Below are 21,033 nucleotides of genomic sequence, written 5' to 3'. Positions count from 1 at the left end.
TCGTGTGTAGGCTTGTTTGTCAAACTAAGTTCCGCGCATGCTCAGAAAGGATTTACACGCCGAAAGTTGTAATGCAGTGTATAGGACGTCGTATTTTCCGTCCCGTCGTACGTGCCGTTCACGTCATCGCGCACGGTTTCAGCAAACTGTTCGTTCGTCGTGTGTGGGCAAGTCCGTCCATGCTAATTTTGAGCGGACTGTTCGCTGAAACTGTTTGACGGACAGAGTTGAGCGAACAGTCCCCGCGTGTGTACGCGGCCTTACTCTACTAAGGCCGCGTACACACGCGCGGACTGTTTGCCCAACCTTGTTCGGCAAACAGTTTCGGCAAACAGTCCGCTCAAAATTTGCATGAGCGGACTTGCCCACACACGAGCGGACTGTTTCAGCGAACTGTTTGCCAAACAGTTCGCTCAACTTTTGAAATGAACGGACTCGCCCACGTAAGGAGGAGGCAAATCCGCCCATTTCGAGCGCGTGTACAGGTAGGCGGGGCCCGCGAAGGAGACGTCGCGGGCTCCGCCGCCTGGAATGGGCTTAAAGGGGAACCCCAACGCCGAAAAAAATCGGCGTGGGGGTTCCCCCAAAGTCCACACCAGACCCTTGTCCGAGCACGCTACCCGGCCGGCCAGGAAAGGGGGGCGAGCGAGCGCGCCCCCCCTCCTGAGCCGTACCAGGCCGCGTGCCCTCAACATGGGGGGGTGCCTTGGGGAAGGGGGGGCCGCGCGGCCCCCCCCACCCCAAAGCACCTTGTCCTCATGTTGATGAGGACAAGGGCCTCTTCCCGACAACCCTGGCCGTTGGTTGTCGGGGTCTGCGGGCGGGGGGCTTATCGGAATCCGGGAGCCCCCTTTAAGAAGGGGGCCCCCGGATACCGGCCCCCCACCCTATGTGAATGAGTATGGGGTACAATGTACCCCTACCCATTCACCTGTAAAATAAAAGTACAAAAAAAAACACAACACAGGGAAAAAATATTTTATTGCACAGCTCCGGGGGTCTTCCGTCTTCGGGGGTCTTCTCGCCGGACTCCTCCGCTATCTGTGTGTAGCTCTTTTACTAGCGGAGGAGTCCGGCTTTCTTCCTCCCCGCCGCCGGCCTCTTCTCCCGACTTCGGGGGTCTTGTCCCCCTCTTCGGTTCTTCTGCCGGGCCACCGCGCCTTCTTGTAGCTCTTTTACAGGCGGTGGCCCGGTCTTCTGTCGCCGCTGCCTTCCGTTCTTCTGTCGCCGCCTTCGGTTCTTCTGCCGGGCCACCGCGCCTTCTTGTAGCTCTTTTACAGGCGGTGGCCCAGTCTTCTGTCGCCGCTGTCGTCGCCGCCGCCGCCGCCTTCCGTTCTTGTTCTTCTTCTTGTTCTTCTTCTTCTTCTCCTGGAGATGTTGACTCGACGAGCTCTCCGGCCGGAATGCCAGAGCCGCGCTGTGCGGTCACTTATATAGTGACAATGGGGCGGTGTCACATGGTATATGTCACATGGGTTGGTCACATGGGTTGATGTCACATGGGGACTATGACATCGTAAGGGGGCGGGGTCACCATGTGACCAACCCATGTGACCAACCCATGTGACATATACCATGTGACACCGCCCCATTGTCACTATATAAGTGACCGCACAGCGCGGCTCTGGCATTCCGGCCGGAGAGCTCGTCGAGTCAACATCTCCAGGAGAAGAAGAAGAAGAACAAGAAGAAGAACAAGAACGGAAGGCGGCGGCGGCGGCGACGACAGCGGCGACAGAAGACCGGGCCACCGCCTGTAAAAGAGCTACAAGAAGGCGCGGTGGCCCGGCAGAAGAACCGAAGGCGGCGACAGAAGAACGGAAGGCAGCGGCGACAGAAGACCGGGCCACCGCCTGTAAAAGAGCTACAAGAAGGCGCGGTGGCCCGGCAGAAGAACCGAAGAGGGGGACAAGACCCCCGAAGTCGGGAGAAGAGGCCGGCGGCGGGGAGGAAGAAAGCCGGACTCCTCCGCTAGTAAAAGAGCTACACACAGATAGCGGAGGAGTCCGGCGAGAAGACCCCCGAAGACGGAAGACCCCCCGGAGCTGTGCAATAAAATATTTTTTCCCTGTGTTGTGTTTTTTTTTGTACTTTATTTCACAGGTGAATGGGTAGGGGTACATTGTACCCCATACTCATTCACATAGGGTGGGGGGCCGGTATCCGGGGGCCCCCTTCTTAAAGGGGGCTCCCGGATTCCGATAAGCCCCCCGCCCGCAGACCCCGACAACCAACGGCCAGGGTTGTCGGAAAGAGGCCCTTGTCCTCATCAACATGGGGACAAGGTGCTTTGGGGTGGGGGGGCCGCGCGGCCCCCCCTTCCCCAAGGCACCCCCCCATGTTGAGGGCACGCGGCCTGGTACGGCTCAGGAGGGGGGGCGCGCTCGCTCGCCCCCCTTTCCTGGCCGGCCGGGTAGCGTGCTCGGACAAGGGTCTGGTGTGGACTTTGGGGGAACCCCCACGCCGATTTTTTTCGGCGTTGGGGTTCCCCTTTAAGCCCATTCCAGGCGGCGGAGCCCGCGATGTTTCCTTCGCGGGCCCCGCCTACCTGTACACGCGCTCGAAATGGGCGTACTTTCCGAGCGGGAACAGTCCGCTCATTTCGAAAGTACAGCGGACAGGCCCACACACGGGCGGACTGTTCGCTCAAACACAGTTTCAGCGGACAGTTTTTCGGAATTTCCGAAAGACTTTGTCCGTCCAACTGTCCGCTGAAACTGTCCGCTGAAAGCCCACACACGAGCGGACTGTCCTCCCAAACACTGTTCAGCGGACAAGGTTGGGCGAACAGTCCGCCCGTGTGTACGCGGCCTAAGTCTGCAAGCACCTCTTGGGTTTTTCAGCATCAGACAACTATTTCTCAGATCTGTAACGCTGCCACCTGGTCTTCTGTTTATGCGTTCTCTAAGTTCTTCCAGGTAGACATTTCTGTCTCATCTGATGCCAGCTTTGGGCGTAAGAGCCTTCAGCCATCTCTTTAAAGGATAAGTTCACCTTAGGGAACATGTTACATGTTCCCATTGCAAATGTTCCTTGTAAAGACTGTAGGATACTTGGTGCTGCAGCAACCACCAGCTGGATACTGGATCATAAGTGTCACAATAAAGCACACCGCGGATCTTCAAGTTGAGTTCAAACATTTTTTTATTACAGCATGATCACATCACAAGAAAGAGAGTGCAGTGTTTCAGAGCCACGCAGGACATGTGATCAGTGTAAAGCAGTAGTGCAAAATATTTAAATACGCATACATCAATCAGAGAAAAGCAAAGAGCCATGTACCACTCACTATAACATAACAAGTATAGGCACAAAACAAGTGATTGTTTGTTTATTTTTATTTATTTGGTACCATTTCACGTGGTGGGCATTTTTCACAAATGTTTTTTATGCACATTTAGTTTTAAACGCTGCATATAATCTTTTTTGTCTGTTCATATGCTGCTGGCTTAATTCTATTTCTACACAGCGTGGTTTATCCTGTTTATCACTTTCTGATCACATGGTACAGACAGAGCCAATCACAGCCCATCTGTACCATGTGATTAGCTCTGGCCAATCACAGCTAATCAAAACAAATGGAATGAATCAGTTTAATTTAGTAAAATGCTTGCTTATAGAAATGAAATAAAATGCTATAAACAATCATAATTAAAAAAAAAAAAATCCTGATCACTTCTCCAGAGTAGTACAATGTTACTATGATAACAAATATATTGCTCTGGTCACAATGTGTTAAAAATAAAAATCATAAAAAAACGTTGTTTTTTTTTTTGTACTGTCACCAGTCAGTGTCTCTGATCACTGCTACATCAGTTACAGTATCTCACAAAAGTGAGTCCCTCACATTTTTGTAAATATTTTATTATATCTTTTCATGTGATAACACTGAAGAAATGACACTTTGCTACAATGTAATGTAGTGAGTGTACAGCTTGTATAACAGTGTAAATTTGTTGTCCCCTAAAAATAACTCAACACACAGCCATTAATGTCTAAACCGCTGGCAATGTCCAAATTGGGTCCAAAGTGTCAACATTTTGTGTGGCCACCATTATTTTTCAGCAATGCCTTAACCCTCTTGGGCATGGAGTTCACCAGAGAGATATTAAAATATTTACAAAAATGTGAGGAGTGTACTCACTTTTTTGAGATACTGTATATGATAATGCTGTAATGCACTGGTGTGACAGTATGTAAAAAACAATTAAAAATCTGTTACAATTTTTATTTTTTTATTTCTTCATTTTCCAAAAAATTATGACAAAAAAATTACAAATCAAATAAAACTTCAAAAAAACTTGCCATGCCTCTTTCTAAATGCCTTGGTCTGCTCGAACCATTAATGGGCAGGCTGAATGTACCAAGTTGATCAATCGATTAACTTAAGTACAACCAGCCTGCCGGATTAGTTTGTGAATATCTTCTCCTGGTTGGTTTCCCCCGCCTTCAATTCCTGTCCAGGCACAAAAGTATGATGTGAGGGGGAATCTTCTTTTATAGAGGCTGCATTTTTAAATCTGCCAGAAAGTCTCAGTCGGGGAATGCAGAAAAATTGAGACATAGATTTTAAATCTTTTGCACTGTGCCCAATTCTAAACAGAATTGTTGATTTGGGGCTTTAGGAATTAGAGGAACCATGCAAGAACATGTATTTTATTTCGGATTTTACAAATACAGATTCTCTACAGATCAGGTGTCAAATTAACCTTCTAAAATAATTCCCCTATATTTTAGGTGAGTTTACCCCTGGATACCTCAACTGTTAGTGGTATCAATTTCCTAGATGTCCGAGATCCTGACTATAATGAAAAGTGTGTGAGCACACCTCCTGTCACTGTTAAAGCATGTCTTCAGTCACACACGCTGACACTAAAGGTTAGTGCTCTTTTTAAAGACTTGTGCAATTTACCAGATAATTTTTTTTATAATGTTACGTATTTTATGTGAATGCTACCTCTCTATTACAGATTTGTTAACAACTCAAACAAATTGCACCTTTTGAAAAAAAATCCTTTTTTTTGGGGATTCCTAGAACACAAAGGAAGGCTGAGAGGGCTGAGAGGGCTGAGATCCTTTACAGTCTTACCATCCAGGCTTGCTATTCTAAAATATATGAGTCCAGCTTATACTAGCAAATACAGGAGCACTTGACACTAGAAAATAAAAAAAGCATAAACTGGCCTAGGATAACCCTCATCTACTGCCAGCATGCAGTTTTTCTAGTGTCCTAGGAGGATGGTCATCATTTCTTCAGCTCTGCTACTGAAAGGATTAAACTGTTATTTTACTAGCACATCATGAAGAATACTACTGGTGGCAAGACACCCATCTTCCCAAGGAAAAAGCCCAAGAAGCGTGAAACTGATTCCCTCTTTGACCATCAAGAAACATCTCTTTCATTTCGCCACACTCTTAATGTCTAGACTCTCCCAAGCTTGTCTCCCACTTCACCTGCAAAGTCTGACATTTCATGTCTGCCTAATCCTCAGACAAGACTATCCACATGAAGGTGTACCCCGGCTTTCCAGTGAGGAGACATCTTGACCTTCGTGGACACTTGGACAGCTTGCAGGATGTGGTGTCCCATATCTACAAAGTCAGATTTTACTCCCATCCCCCCTCATCATTTCCTTACTAAGGAGCTCAGGCATGTTCGTAAACAGCATGTGCTGAGCTCGCCAGGAAGTCGGCACTGCGGAGCACTAATCACAAGCAGTAAGACATTGTCCCGATGCGAGGCTGCAGAAATCGGGAAATGTCTCACTGCTTGTGATTAGTGCTCCACAGTGCCGACTTCCTGGTGGGCTCAGCACGTGCTGTTTGGGAACATGCCTGAGCTCATCCTTGCTTGTTCCTTACTTCACACCTTCCTATGTCTCCACACCAACTAGCAGATGTTCATCAAGCTCTCTTTGGTCTTCTGGATTAAGATGTCTGAGGCAGAATGGTTCCATGAGTTTTATTCCAACCTGTTTACTGTTTCCAATGGTGGTATTTGCCCCATCTCTAATTTCAAGGCTCAGAATGTTTACATTCAAGTCCAAAAATTCTGTATGGAATCCACCAAATATGTCATCAGCTCCCTCTGAGTCTTCCTGGCTTTTATGGACATAAGAGATGCATACTAGATTATGCAAATCTTTACAGCACACCATACATTTTTACACTTTGTTGTTGGGCCTCTACATTACCAGCTTGTGACCCTGTCCTTCTACCTCTGCTCTGCACCTCGGGTGTTTACGAAGGTGCTGCCTCCATTGTTATTCCTGTTGAGTTGTCATGATATACCCATTGTGGGAGACTTTGATGACCTCCTATTCAGGGAACAGTCGGGGAAGGTTCTGTTGGACAGCAGAGATTCAGGCAGATCCTAAACTTCAGATTCTCCAATCTCAGGTTCATATTTTTCACTCTCGAACCTGTCTCTACTTCTGTATGGGAGTCTTAGGGCTCATGGTAGCCTCTTTGAGGCAGTTCCCTTTGCCCAATTTAACTCCAGACATCTATAATGCAATACTCTTGTCATAGTGCTACGACTCAATTCTGTCTCTGGACAGGCCGATGTTATTGACCCCAATGACCAGGCTTTTCCTGGTTTCTACCATCTTTTGGTAAATTCTTACACCAGCCTGCCAGGCTTCGAAAGAGTCCTGTTGTCAGGGCCGGGCTCAGTCCTTCCTTCTCTGAGCTGGCCACTCAGCTCTCGGCTAATTGCCAGCTCCCATCTCTCCACAGTTACCTGTTGATTATAACCTGATCGTTAGTCCTGCCTACTTAAGCCATTCAGCCCAGATGATCTGTGCCTTCACCTTGGTCACAGCTCTAGAGATGCTCTCCTGTTAAAGACTTGCTTGGCTGACATTCCTTCTGGCTCCAGATCCTGCTTGCTGTTCTACTATGCTCATCTTGGCTCTCTGACGTTTTGGCTTGTCTGACTATTCATTCCTGTTCCTGAACTCTGACTATGTTTTGACTACATTTACTCTGTTTACCTTTTTTTTTATTATTATTAAACACATATGATTTAACTGTACTTCTGTCTTGGCCTTGAAATGGATATTTTGATGATGGGCAACTCCTATCCTCATATTGATTAGTGGTTCCAAATTAATAACTACTGCAGTAGGGAACAGACACAAAAGATACGCTCAGCATCTTTCCAAATAACTGTTCTCCTTTATTATGACGCATGTGAAGGTTTTTATACACATGATTACGTAGGTATCACATTAATATTACAATTGTACGTTTATGGTAACAAGGGGCGTTACATAGGCAGGCTAATTCTAATCAGGACTTGAAAGAATGCAAAACATGTACTGAAAACATTGTTAGTGCCGTGTGGACAGTGAGGGCATCGTGCAATACATATAAAATAGAATACAATTATATACAGAACCTACAAATTTCCATTACAGTTTCCTCTCTTTTGATCAATATTTTGATCACTAAACATACCTGCTATCACCTTTAACCTGTAACCTCCAAACGCTTAGGTGGAGGTAGTCCTGGCCAAAGAGGCAAAAACTCCATTGTGGAGAAAATAATAGCTGAGCAGCTTTTTTTCATTACAAAATGACTTTTCACTGTGAAAAACAAATGATTGATAAGACATATTTACAGAGTACTGGCTGTACACTCCTGTGGCCAGAATGGCCTTCTAGCTTAATTGCTGGTATGCTGACTTATCAGCATATGTAAACACAGACAATTCTACATAAAATGGAAGAGGTACAAAAGACAAAAATGACTTCAACATGGCTAAACTACTTTTCAAATATATGTATCACTTACAATTAAAGTAATTGAATCAAAAAGTACCCCAGACTGTTATTGCAAGAGGGAAACAAATCAAACACAGAGATTTCTTTAATTTAGACATTTTTGCAGTGTCTGGTGTGGATCCAGGTGACTTTTCCTTCAAGTTTTGCAAAACTGTACATGAAATAGATGCTGTATTGAGTCTCCAAACATTTCCTTATATATAAATGTCTCTTAACAATCCACAAGTCACCTGGCTTTAGTTTTATATCCTTCCAAACTTTTAGGATCTGGATTTGGGGAGAAAACACATAAATAAGTTTGTCAAAAACCTTAAAAAATCAGCAACATTCTCTGTGAGATCCGAATGGAGGACTTCAGCTGCTGAGACAAAATATAAGCAAATTAGTAACACACTCCCTACCCAAATCCCAAAGGGAGAGAGTCCAACATCCACTTAGGGGCTTGATAAAATATAATAAAACATTCAGGCAAAAGTTTTCTAGTTTCTTACTCTTTGTCAGCTACATTGTAGACAGTAGGGGGTATAAAAATAAAACCTCAAAACTTCTAGTAAGGACTCTCCTATAAAAATAATTTCCTCTGCTACTCTCTGTAGATTCTGTACTCTATACTTACAAACTACTTCTGATAACACTTTTTTACTGTGGCCTTTGCAGTAGCATTTGCCACTGGACATCTAGAAAACATGTCCATACAAACAAAATACATACTAGATCCTGACTTGGGCATCTGGATATATCTTTTTGTTATCTCTGGAAGGGATGTTCAGCTTTTGGTAACACCTTTGGTAACAGGTAAAACAAGAAGTGGTATGTTATAAAAACAACTGTGGAGAACCCTGGCTCTATCCCATGCTCATTTACTAAGGCAGCCATAACTACTTGTGACTGATGACACAGTCCACGTGTCAAGCTGAAGGGAAAAGAGTGTCTGGCAGACATAAATGATCACCTTTTCCAAAGTCTTGTTTCGTAAGAAGTTGCCCTCTGTGGACCACATGTGCTTCTCGTTCTGGGGTCCTTAAAGTTGAATTATTAATCCCAGCTATACTGGGCCAGAACTAGGGTGGAATCTGAGTTGCACAGACACAGCAAGTGTCCAGGGCTGTAAATGCAGCATCCTAAGAGTATCCTGGTCTGCTTCCATATGTGAGTTTTACTGTTAGTATGGCTACCTCAGCAAGAACCTGGAAGGCTGAAAACAGCCAATTAAATTAACTTGGCATGCTTGATTGGTTTACCCGCCGAAGTAAAAACAAACTTCTGGCCCTTCAAATGGAACCAAAAGCTCTCTATATCTTGACTATCTATATAAATATATACTCTTTTTATAGCTCATGGGCTTTGCTGAAACATGGAGCTCTGCTTCTTGAGCTGGGGAAAAAGGATCCAATGACTCTGAATACAGGGAATCCTTCTGGGTGATAAACTTCATCCTCGGTATAAAACCAGGAATAACACTACAAAAAAGTAAATACTCTGGTCTTCAGGGAGTGTGTCCTGCACAGGGCTCACAGCAGCTGAATCCCACGCCATCAATTTAACACATGTGCTTTTTCTTTGTCTCCAACCTCCTCCAATAGAGGCAATAAGGTGGCTGGATTCAAATGTACACATTTTTCATTGTTAGATTTGTACATAAACAAACAAAACAAATTCATATTTTGAACCTTTCATTAGACAAACATTTAGTTAGCTATATATTTACTGCTCAGAATATCGGACCATTAAAAATGTAATATTCGACCAAAATAATATCTGTAACTTTGTCTAATAGCAACTTTGCATAAAGCTACAGCTCTGATACATCGAAGTGAACCCTTGATTACTGGGTCCAGCTTGCATAAATATAACAATGGCTTGTTTTCTATCATGCTGTTTGTGTAAGAACTCCAGTTTCATGTTTCAAAAAGACAACTTTTTCCTGGTAATATTATAATAAATGATAAGAATACCCTGCAGTCATGCAGAGATGTGCATAAATCCAAAATATTCTTCTACTTATACCCACTGCACTTACAAGGAAAAAGCGCACATCATTTCACAATCCACACATTTCTGCTTTGGATTTCAAAAATAAAAATACATAAAAACAAAAGGACCAACAAATATGTATGACGGACCAGAAAGCACTTGGCCATCAAAAACTATAAACCAACTGCCTGCAGGCAGCAGCTATCCTAACAGGGTGTGTGGACTTGATGTGATGGGTCTGTTATATTTAAATGTTATTACACTCACATCATGGACCGCACATTAACCACTTTCAGACCCGACCATTTTGCTGGTAAATGACCAGAGGTCTTTTTACAATTTGGCACTGCGCTGCTTTAACTGGTAATTGCGCGGTCATGCAATGTTGTACCCAAACAAAATTTGCGTCCTTTTCTTCCCACAAATAGAGCTTTCTTTTGATGGTATTTGATTGCCTCTGCGATTTTTATTTTTTGCGATATAAATGGAAAAAGACCGCAAATTTTGAAAAAAAATGACATTTTCTACTTTTTGTTATTAGAAAAATCCAATAAACTCAATTTTAGTCATACATTTAGGCCAAAATGTATTCAGCCACATGTCTTTGGTAAAAAAAAAGTCAATAACTGTATATTTATTGGTTTGCGCAAAAGTTGTCACATCTACAAACTAAGGTACGTTTTCTGGAATTTACGCAGCTTTTAGTTTACGACTGCCTATCTCATTTCTTGAGGTGCTAAAATGGCAGGGCAGTACAAAACCCCCCCAAATGACCCCATTTTAGAAAGTAGACACCCCAAGCTATTTGCTGAGAGGCATGTTGAGTCCATGGAATATTTTATATTTTGCCACAAGTTGCGGGAAAATTACAAACTTTAATTTTTTTTTTTTTTTTTCACAAAGTTGTCACTAAATGATATATTGCTCACACATGCCATGGGCATATGTGAAATGACACCCCAAAATAAATTCTGCTGCTTCTCCTGAGTACGGGGATACCACATGTGTGGGATTTTTTGGGAGCCTAGCCGCGTACGGGGCCCCGAAAGCCAAGAACCGCCTTCAGGTTTTCTAAGGGCGTAAATATTTGACTTCACTCCTCACTACCTATTACAGTTTTGAAGGCCATAAAATGCCAAGATGGCACAAAACCCCCACAAATGACCCCATTTTAGAAAGTAGACACCCCAAGCTATTTGCTGAGAGGCATGTTGAGTCCATGGAATATTTTATATTTTGCCACAAGTTGCGGGAAAATTACAAACTTTTTTTTTTTTTTTTTTTTAACAAAGTTGTCACTAAATGATATATTGCTCACGCATGCCATGGGCATATGTGAAATGACACCCCAAAATAAATTCTGCTGCTTCTCCTGAGTACGGGGATACCACATATGTGGGACTTTTTGGGAGCCTAGCCGCGTACGGGGCCCCGAAAACCAAGCACCGCCTTCAGGCTTTCTAAGGGCGTTACAGTTTTGAAGGCCATAAAATGCCAAGATGGCACAAACGCCCCCCAAATGACCCCATTTTGGAAAGTAGACACCCCTAAATTTAGGGGTACACTAGTGAGACTAGGTAATAAATGGCGGGTGCCCTGAAACTATAAAAAAATAACTAACCAACCAGCGTCACCTGTAACAGTTATATGGTGATCACTGGTGAAAGGGTTAACTAGGGGGCAATCAGGGGGCTTTATGCGGTAGTATATGGGGGTCCCTGGCGCTATAAAAAGCTGCGGCGAACCTAAATACCTACCTGCCTAACTAGCCTCACCTGTGACACTAATACAGCGATCAGAAAAACGATCGCTTATTAGGCTGGGTTCACACTGGAGCGATGCAGGAACGCCACAAATCCGCGGCGGGTTCCCGCATCGCATGCCTCCCGGCGGCAGTTCACACTGCCCTAGGCGAACTGCTGGGAGTGTCAGTGAAATGTTAATGACACCCCCAGATCAGTTCGCATATCGCAGGCGATCCGATTCTGCTGCGGACCAAAAAAAGGGTCCCGTGCGAGTTTGCGGCGGGTGCGACACGAATTCAGCCATACTATCTGTATGGCTGAACTCGAATCGCACAGAGATCGGATGTGATTTGCACTGCAGTGCGGTGCGAATCACATCCGTTCTCAAACCGCTGCAATGTGAACCCAGCCTTAGTGACACTGGCGACGGGGGGTGATCACGGGGTTAAACCTTTATTGGGGGGGTTAGGGGGGTACCTTAGAACTAAAGGGGGCTAACCCTAACTGCCCTAACAGTTATTACAGTCACAAATGACACCAATGCAAAAAAAAATAAAAAAATGCATTGGTGTCACTGTGACTGGGGGGGCAGGGGTAATTGGGGGGGTGATCGGGGGGTAAAGGGGGGTAGTGAGTGTGCCTGGCATGTTCTACTGTACGTGTGGTGTGTTGGTGCAACTCACCGATCCTCTCTCCTCGGTGCCGGAACGGAAAATACCGACACGGAGGAGAGATTACATCACTTCCTCTCCTGTGAGGAGAGGAAGTGATGTCAGGGAGCATTTCTATTCGTCGGGAGCGATCGCGAGGGGGTGGCCATGAATGAATGGCTGCCCCCTCATCCCGGATCGCTCCCGAACGAATGCCGACTGCCGCAGGCACCGGGGGGGGGCCCGATCAGGCCCCCCACCTGCGGGAAGGCAGGGACTTATATATACGCCCATATGCCTGCCCGTGCCATTCTGCCGACGTATATCGTCGTGCGGCGGTCGGCAAGTGGTTAAGTTATTATTAGACTTTAAGATTTCATTTCTGTAGAAAAACTTCCTTATGTATCCCATCCATCTTGGCTTTGTTAAACATTATTGCAGCTGTATTCAAATTAACAACCTCATCTTAATCTTTTTTTTTCTTTCCACTCAATAAATGTAAAATTACAAAATTGTTATCTTAATCTAAACTAATTCCATTTTTACCAATTTCCCTATTAACCTGGATTTCATTTCCAACCAAAGTTGGAAACCAGTTTCAATATATGTATATTTATTAATAAAATTGTTAAACTCATATTAGAAATTAATACTCATATGATAATTTCAATATCACACACTAATATATATGCACAGATAAATGTCCTTAAAGGGGGACATATTTCTTAATTTAACTTAATTTTCCTTTTTTAAATGCACGGTTTCCACTATCAAAGGATATTAAATCTGAGTAAGATACGGTTAACTGTAACCTTAATTTCACCATGTTTGGAAAACAGATTCAAAAATAATTGTGATCACATTGTTTATCATTAGATTCCTTAACCCGGCACATTTTGTTATACCGTAAATGTTTTGTCTAAAAAACTGAAATTGGCATGGTGTCCTTCCAGCTTATCACCAACCTCTCATGCCAGCCACATTCTTTCAGGAGAGCACAAAGGAGGGGGTCACATCTGCGTACATGACACAAGCGATAGAACTAAAGGTTCCAGCATTCACAAACATACTCAAATATATCTCTAAAATCGCTTACATTATTCCCATTTGCACACAACACATGCATATCATTCTCTCACTTTATTTTAACGCTTTTTAATACTTCCTTGCTTACATTTCTGCTTTCTTTATTTTGTTCTGATATCCTTTGCATCCAATGTATTGTAATACCATACTTCACATACTGTACCTTCTATGATCAGACGGGCAGCTATAGTGCTCATCCCATCTTCCCTCTCTGACAACATATAAAGGATTCTGTTTTAACTCTCATTACTGTTTTTTGACTTTACTAGTTGTAGTGCCTGACCCCAAATTCATCCCACAACTTAACATCAAAATGTCCCTTTCTGTCTCGTGTTAATGTCACTCTTGATCCATCCTGCTCACATAAATAGCCATTTCTCTAGCTGTATACTCTGCATGATTCTTTGTCCCTGTGGACTTTGGTGGTAACCCAGTTACCCTTTGTGGATCCCTGTCCTCTTTAACCATTAATCTAGGGGCTCAGTATAGGCGGAACCGCACCTTCGGTTCATATATAGCGTTCCTCTTGCGCTGGGCATTTTTGAGGGTCTCTTACCCTTCATTCCCTTACTTAATTTAATGCCCATAATGACTGGCCAGTCTTCTCTACGTGCGCCTATACCCTCTTGCCTCTAAACTACTTTTTCTAGCAGATGTACTACATATACCTGTGAACAGCACTATTCTTCCCTTTCTCTATAACACTCCAATGGACAGTAGACAGTTACAACATAACATATAACCACTAATCAATACAGTTTGATTAAGGGGAGTAAAATAGGTACCCTTTGTCCCAAAAATGCCTTACCGATCAAGGAAGTCTGATAACTCAAAATGTAAGCAAAAGGCTTACCTCAGCCGGCTGATTATCAGAAATTCCCGGATCGTCTCAAGCTCCTCGTTTCGGATACTCAGGGTCACCTGATAACCCCTCCTGGCTGACTCGCCACCTGAAATGGATTTTTTGATGATGGGCAACTCCTATCCTCATATTGATTAGTGGTTCCAAATTAATAACTACTGCAGTAGGGAACAGACACAAAAGATACGCTCAGCATCTTTGCAAATAACCGTTCTCCTTTATTATGACGCATGTGAAGGTTTTTATACACACGATTACGTAGGTATCACATAAATATTACAATTGTACGTTTATGGTAACAAGGGGCGTTACATAGGCAGGCTAATTCTAATCAGGACTTGAAAGAATGAAAAACATGTACTGAAAACAATGTTAGTGCCGTGTGCACAGTGAGGGCTTCGTGCAATACATATAAAATAGAATACAATTATATACAAAACCTACAAATTTTCATTACAGTCTGATTCATGATTTTTTTTTTTTGCAAATATCAACTTTATTAGTTTTGTGAAGAATAAGAACACACATACAGGGAAGACCCCCAAACAGATAACAAGAAATAAAACAAAAAGAAGAGAAAAGAGGTCGCAGCCTCACAAACTCACTATACGTGTACAGGCATGGCAACATATAATCCATCAATCTAACATGTCCTGTCCACTGTCTTCGCAGGTAAAACCCATCTGGTCAGTACCGGTACTGACATCTGTGCCATGCTCCATAAGGCAGATACGCCAAAGCCTCATTTCGAGCCTTGACATAAGAATCTCATGAGCAGGTTTGGGACCGCTGCCCAGAAAGGGAGTGAGGACAGAGATAAAAGCAAGAGAGTAATAGAAAAGAAGGAGGGATGGGGAAGAGGGGTGGGGGGGGGGGGGGGGCGGAGAGGCAAAGGAAGGCGGTAGCGGGCGCGGAGGGAGGGGGAAGGAAGGGGTGGGATCAGCGTCGCCCATTCGGCATGCCTCAGAGAAATAGCAAGATAATTAGTTGCCAAACAGGAGTTTGCCCTCATCTGAGTATATAAACGTATTCCAAAGAGACCAAGTCTTACGATACACCTCCTGACGATCTTGGGCTGTAAGCACCAGATCCTCCAACTTGTTTATATCTTCCACCTTCCGCAGCCACATCGCCGCGGAAGGCGGTGTCTGTTGTTTCCAAAGCAAGGGGATACAGGACTTGGCTGCATTCGTTAGGTGACGTAGTATCGATCGTGTGAATTTCCTAGGGGGATGATTCATGATTTTTGACACCTGTGCACTTTTTAGATTATGGGGACTTGGTCCATGGAAGAATATCATTTCATTCTAAGCATCCTGAAGCTTTGGGCAATTTGGCTGTCACAGTGGAAGAGTTGTTCAATCTGTATTCAACCAATGCTATGACATGCCATGCATCAACTCAGGGAGGAATCGGAATTCTTGCAGCAAAGAGGTGGATTAGATCCTGTCCTGGTTAGAGCTTTATGTTCCAGTCTTGTCAGTTGTATACATTCCAGGCCTAGGCAATTGGCAGACAGATTTCTTCAGCCATTAATATACAAAAAGAAGTGCCAGACGAAAACCAGATAAAAGAGACCAAGATTTTAATTGTTGTCAAAAAAGTCATATAAAACAGTCAATGCATTTAGAGGGCAACACCACTTCCCTTTCTTCGGGACTCAACACAAGATAAAACTTGGATGGACTCTGACAACAGAAAACAGTGATTTTACACATCTATATTAGAAACCAGTATTAAACTCTCCACAAGGAGTAACAACTTGACAGGCGTTTATGAGCAACAAAGTATTCTTCAGCCTGCAGCATCTGGACCTGCCAGAGGAGGTGTTTGATGACATGTGCTGCAGGTTGGAGATACAGACAATTTCTCTCTGGTGGTTCTATGCGATCAGTATCCCCTGATCTATGTATTTCCTCCCCTGAAACATATTCCTTGACTGCACTGCAGGATCAGAATGAAAGACATACCAGTGATCTTCATTGCTTTGGACAGGTCCAGGTAAATGTGGCACACCAACCTTGTAAGCCTTCTGGTGGACTTTCCATAAACACTGCCGGTTCATCTGGATCTTCTGTGGTTGCTGGCTTAAACGGCATGGCTGTTGAAGCCCAGGTTGCAAGGGACAAGGGCATGTTTGAGTGTGTGATTCCTACAGTGGTTAAAGCTAGTAAGTCTACTTCCTGCACGGTTTATATTCAGATTGTGAAGGCATACTTTTGTGTGCATCTCGAGGGTTGCACCCCTGGAGCTTCTTTGTGGGATGACTCCTCCCCTTCCTGCAGCTGGGCTTGGACCAGTATTGGCTTTAAATAGACCGGTTTCTGTCCTTTACAAGCTTTTTTAGAGAATTTGGTGTCTTACTCTTTGATTAAGGCAGTCCAGGGAGTCTATTATGTAGCTTCCATGTTTGTTCATAAGTGACTGTGGGATCTGGTTCTCTCTGCACTTCAGAAAACTTAGGAGATATTCTTCTCTTTATTATTATCCACAAGGTCGTTTTTCTTGTAGCCATTCAGCTTTTTTAGGCAAATGACTGAACTGGCCAGCTTCTTTCCTCAAAGAACCTTTTTCTGTCCCTCTGGTCGGCCGCTCATCACATGGAAAAATCCCTCCATTGTCTGGCTGTGGTTTGTGCTGTGTCTATCTCTCACCCGCTGCTTCTTTCAGAAAATTTTTGTATTTTATTCCATTTTGAATGTATCATGGAAGGGTGCCCTTGTTTCTCATTCCACCATCTCTAGATGGTTTAGGCAGAAAATTATTCAAGTTTTATTGTGATACCAAATGCAGGTATCCAGCATCAGCAACGGTGACCAGTTCAGTGTAGCTGTATTTAGGTATGTGTAATCAGACTAAGATTAAAATAAGTTTATTTATGCACACAACACCAATCCAACAGCAACAGACCATAAGTAACGCAAAAGTGAATAAATGTGTGTCAATGAAGCAAAACAAACCAACAACCGAACTATAATACACTATGGAGGGAAGCTAACATAAACAGAGCATGGCCAGGACTAGGAACGAGGAGAGCAGAGATGGAGTAATAGGATACAGGGACCTAAATACAAGGGATAATGAAGGGAGGGGTTATATATCTACTCAGCAGCCAGCATCAGATGGGAGACACCTGCTGGTGGTGACTGGAACTGCACCCTCCTGCTCTGGGAACTACAGTGCCACCAGCAGGTAATTCTGGTCCTGACACCTATGGTCACAAGGATCTGATTCCACCCTCACCTTTAAAGGTGAACTCTGCTAGATCTGTTCACTTCTTTGGCTTTTTGACATTAAGCAGCTATTTGCCAGTTTGTCTGTGAAGGTTCTCATTTATCCAGATCATGGTATAGCTAGCCGTAACTAGTCACATTCAACATGTTTTGTAATGTTGAATACATTTGGTAGCTTATCCAATCCAATTCTTAATTTGCCAAGAGTGATAGGAATATACATAGTCTCTTTTCCTCCAGACGTAAAGAGTGCCCCATTACCCAACATTACAGTGGCTTGCAAAAGTATTCACCCCCCTTGACATTTTTCGTGTTTTGTTGACTCACAACCTGGCATTAACCAATGAAGCCCGGACCAATTTTCAGCCTAAGGACCAGAGGTCTTTTTACAATTTCGCACTGCACTGCTTTAACTGGTAATTGCACGGTCATGCAATGTTGTACCCAAACGAAATTTGCGTCCTTTTCTTCCCACAAATAGAGCTTCTTTTGTTGGTATTTGATTGCCTCTGCGATTTTTATTTTTTGCGATATAAATGGAAAAAGACCGAAAATTTTGAGAAAAAAGTATATTTTCTACTTTTTGTTATAAGAAAAATCGAATAAACTCCATTTTAGTCATACATTTAGGGCAAAATTTATTCAGCCACATGTCTTTAGTAAAAAAAAGTCAATAAGCGTATATTTATTGGTTTGCGCAAAAGTTATAGCGTCTACAAACTAGAGTACATTTTCTGGAATTTACACAGCTTTTAATTTACGACTGCCTATCTCATTTCTTGAGGTGCTAAAATGGCAGGGCAGTACAACCCCCCCCCCCCCCAAATGACCCCATTTTGGAAAGTAGACACCCCAAGGAAACTGCTGAGGGGCATGTTGAGCCCATTGAATATTTTTTTTTTGTCCCAAGTGATTGAATAATTAGTAATACAAGTGACACCAAAAAAAAAAAAAAGTTTACAAAAAGTTGTCACTAAATGATATATTGCTCACACATGCCATAGTTATATGTGGAATTGCACCCCAAAATATATCCTGCTGCTTCTCCTGAGTACGAGGATACCACATATGTGGGACTTTTTGGGAGTCTAGCTGCGTACGGGACCCCGAAAACCAAGCACTGCCTTCCGGATTTAAATATATAACGCTACCAAAAAAAACTGTTAGCGATCGCAGGGATCAGGCCTGACTCTGCGATCGCTGCAGTTATGTGTTAAGTGTTTTGTAAGTGACAGTAATCGATCGATACTGCACTTGGGTGGGCAGGGCGGAGGGGCAAAACGCAGGTGCTAGCAGGTATCTGGGCTGATCCTGCTAACAATGCGTTTTTTTGGAACCCTAAACTGCTGGGGACGCTAGTATAGATCTGATCAGATCAGATATTGATCTGTTCAGATTCGATACCACTACGGGAGGTTTATGCTTTGCGCGTGGGTGTTAGTGGTACTGGCACTAACCTAGCGCTGCCTGGGGCGACGCAGACCCTGACCCTAAAACCTAATTGATATCACCCGCCGGGTGATCAGGGGGTTAAACCTTTATTGGGTAATAAATGGTGGGTGCCCTGATGCTATAAAAAGCAAACTAACCAGAGTCACCCGTAACACTTATACGGTGATCACTGGTGAAAGAGTTAACTAGGGGCAATCAGGGGGTTCAAATTTTTATTAGGTAGTATATGGGGGTCCCTGGCGCTATATAAAAACCTGACAGGGAACCTAAATAACTAACTGGCTAACCAGCATCACCAGTGACACTTATACTGTGATCACTGGTGAAAGGGTTAACTAGGGGCAATCAGGGGGTTAAAACCATTATTGGGTAGTATATGGGGGAACCTAGCGCTATAAAAACCTGGCGGTGAACCTAAAAAAATAACTAGCTACCTAGCGACACTAATGCAGCGATCAGAAAAATGATCGCTTAGTGACACTGGCAAAAGGGGGTGAAAGGGTTAACTAGGGGCAATCAGGGGGTTAAAACCATTATTGGGTAGTATATCGGGGTACCTAGCGCTATAAAAACCTGGCGGTGAACCTAAAAAAATAACTAGCTACCTAGCGACACTAGGGACACTAATGCAGCGATCAGAAAAATGATCGCTTAGTGACACTGGCAAAAGGGGGTGAAAGGGTTAACTCTAGGGGCCATCAGGGGGTTAAACCTTTATTGGGGGGTGGTAGGGGGCTACCCTGGACCTAACACTAACTGCCCTGACAGTTTTTACTGTCACAACTGACACTGAATGCAGTGATCAGTAAATAAATGATCACTGCAATCAGTGACACTGTGACTGGGGGGGAGGGGGGGTGGGGGGACATCGTGGGGGGGGGGGGTTGTGTGCCTATGTGTTAGTGTAGTGTTGGTGCACACTTACTTTCACTTCTCCTCGTAGTCCGGTCAAAAAGACTGCTGCCTGTGTATACAATACACAGTGGGAGGAAGGTCATTCGCCAGGAGCGATCGAGAGGGGATGGCCAGAAACCAACGGCCATCCCCTCATCCCGGATCGCTCCTGAAGCGAACCAGACCGCCGCATCCAGCGGGAGGGGGTCCGATCGGACCCCCCACCCGCTGGAAGGCAAGCACGTACATGTAAGTGCTTGTGCCTGTACATGCCATTGTGATGACATACATTGGCATGCGGCGGTCCTTAAGTGGTTAACATGGACTGTTTAAGGATTTATATAATTTAATTTACAGAAAATGCCCACAACTTTGAAGATGCTTTTTTTATTGTAACGCAAATAACAAACAGGACAAAATAACAGAAAAGGTCAATGTGCGTAACTATTCACCCCCCTAAAGTCAATACTTTGTAGAGCCACCTTTTGTAGCTTTGGATAAGTCTCTATGAGCTTGCCACATCTTACCACTGGGATTTTTTTTCCCTTTCCTCCTTAAAATGGTTCCAGCTCCTTCAAGTTGGGTGGTTTGCACTTTTGTGAACAGCAATCTTCTAAGTCTGACCACAGATTTTCTATTGGATTGAGGTCTGGACTTTGACTAGGCCATTCCAACACATTCACATGTTTCCCCTTAAACCACTCAAGTGTTGCTTTAGCATTGCGTTTGGGGTCATTGTCCTGCTGCAAGTTGAACCTCCGTCCTAGCCTTAAATCACACACAGAGTGGTACAGGTTTTGCTCAAGAATATCCCTGTGTTTAGGAGCATCCATCTTTCCCTCAACTCTGACCAGTTCCCCAATCCTGACTGCTGAATGTGTTGGGTTTGCGCCAGACATAGCGATTTCTTTTACCAAAAAGTTACATTTTAGACTCATCAGACCAGAGCATCTTCCTACATATAATTTGTCAATGGATAACTCCCACGCTGTCTAAAAACTAGCCAAGGTCGCACTGCTACAAACACCTTAAAATCTGAAAAAAGTGATAAATGAATAAATGGTGATCTTTGCGCTGTGTGAAAAAAAAGTGTGACGAGGGAACAAAATGAATTGATACTATGTGTATATAAAGTGTAAATGAACTAAAAATAAAGAAATATATCAAACAAAAAAACTACATAAATAAATGTGGTAAAATCCTGGAGTAAAATGTGGCAAACACAATTTACATAATCAAGTGAAAAAGTCTGATTATAGCTTGATACAATGATGAGTGAAACAAATCCAATGAAGATCCGTGTGAAGTATAATCAATATAAAATATAATCGAGTCCCACCACCAATAAAA

At 43.7% G+C, this 21,033-nt stretch overlaps 1 protein-coding gene across 1 annotated transcript in view; it reads left to right on the top strand.

The window, feature by feature from the left end:
* SYCP2 (synaptonemal complex protein 2) overlaps positions 1 to 21,033 on the top strand; it is a gene marked incomplete at its 5' end in the record, with an annotated part of 200,775 nt that overhangs the window by 134,597 nt on the left and 45,145 nt on the right. Inside the window, one exon of the mRNA XM_077458435.1 lies at positions 4,738 to 4,878. Within this exon, the coding sequence (XP_077314561.1) occupies positions 4,738 to 4,878 (141 nt within the window). The remainder of the gene's footprint in view (positions 1 to 4,737; positions 4,879 to 21,033) is intronic.

This window comes from Lithobates pipiens, unplaced genomic scaffold (assembly GCF_037356315.1).
Source record: "Lithobates pipiens isolate NorthernLeopardFrog02 unplaced genomic scaffold, aLitPip1_a1.2 Scaffold_28, whole genome shotgun sequence".
Classification (NCBI taxonomy): domain Eukaryota; kingdom Metazoa; phylum Chordata; class Amphibia; order Anura; family Ranidae; genus Lithobates; species Lithobates pipiens.
Note: the sequence above shows the minus strand (reverse complement) of the source record. Positions and strands in the feature narration are given on the sequence as shown.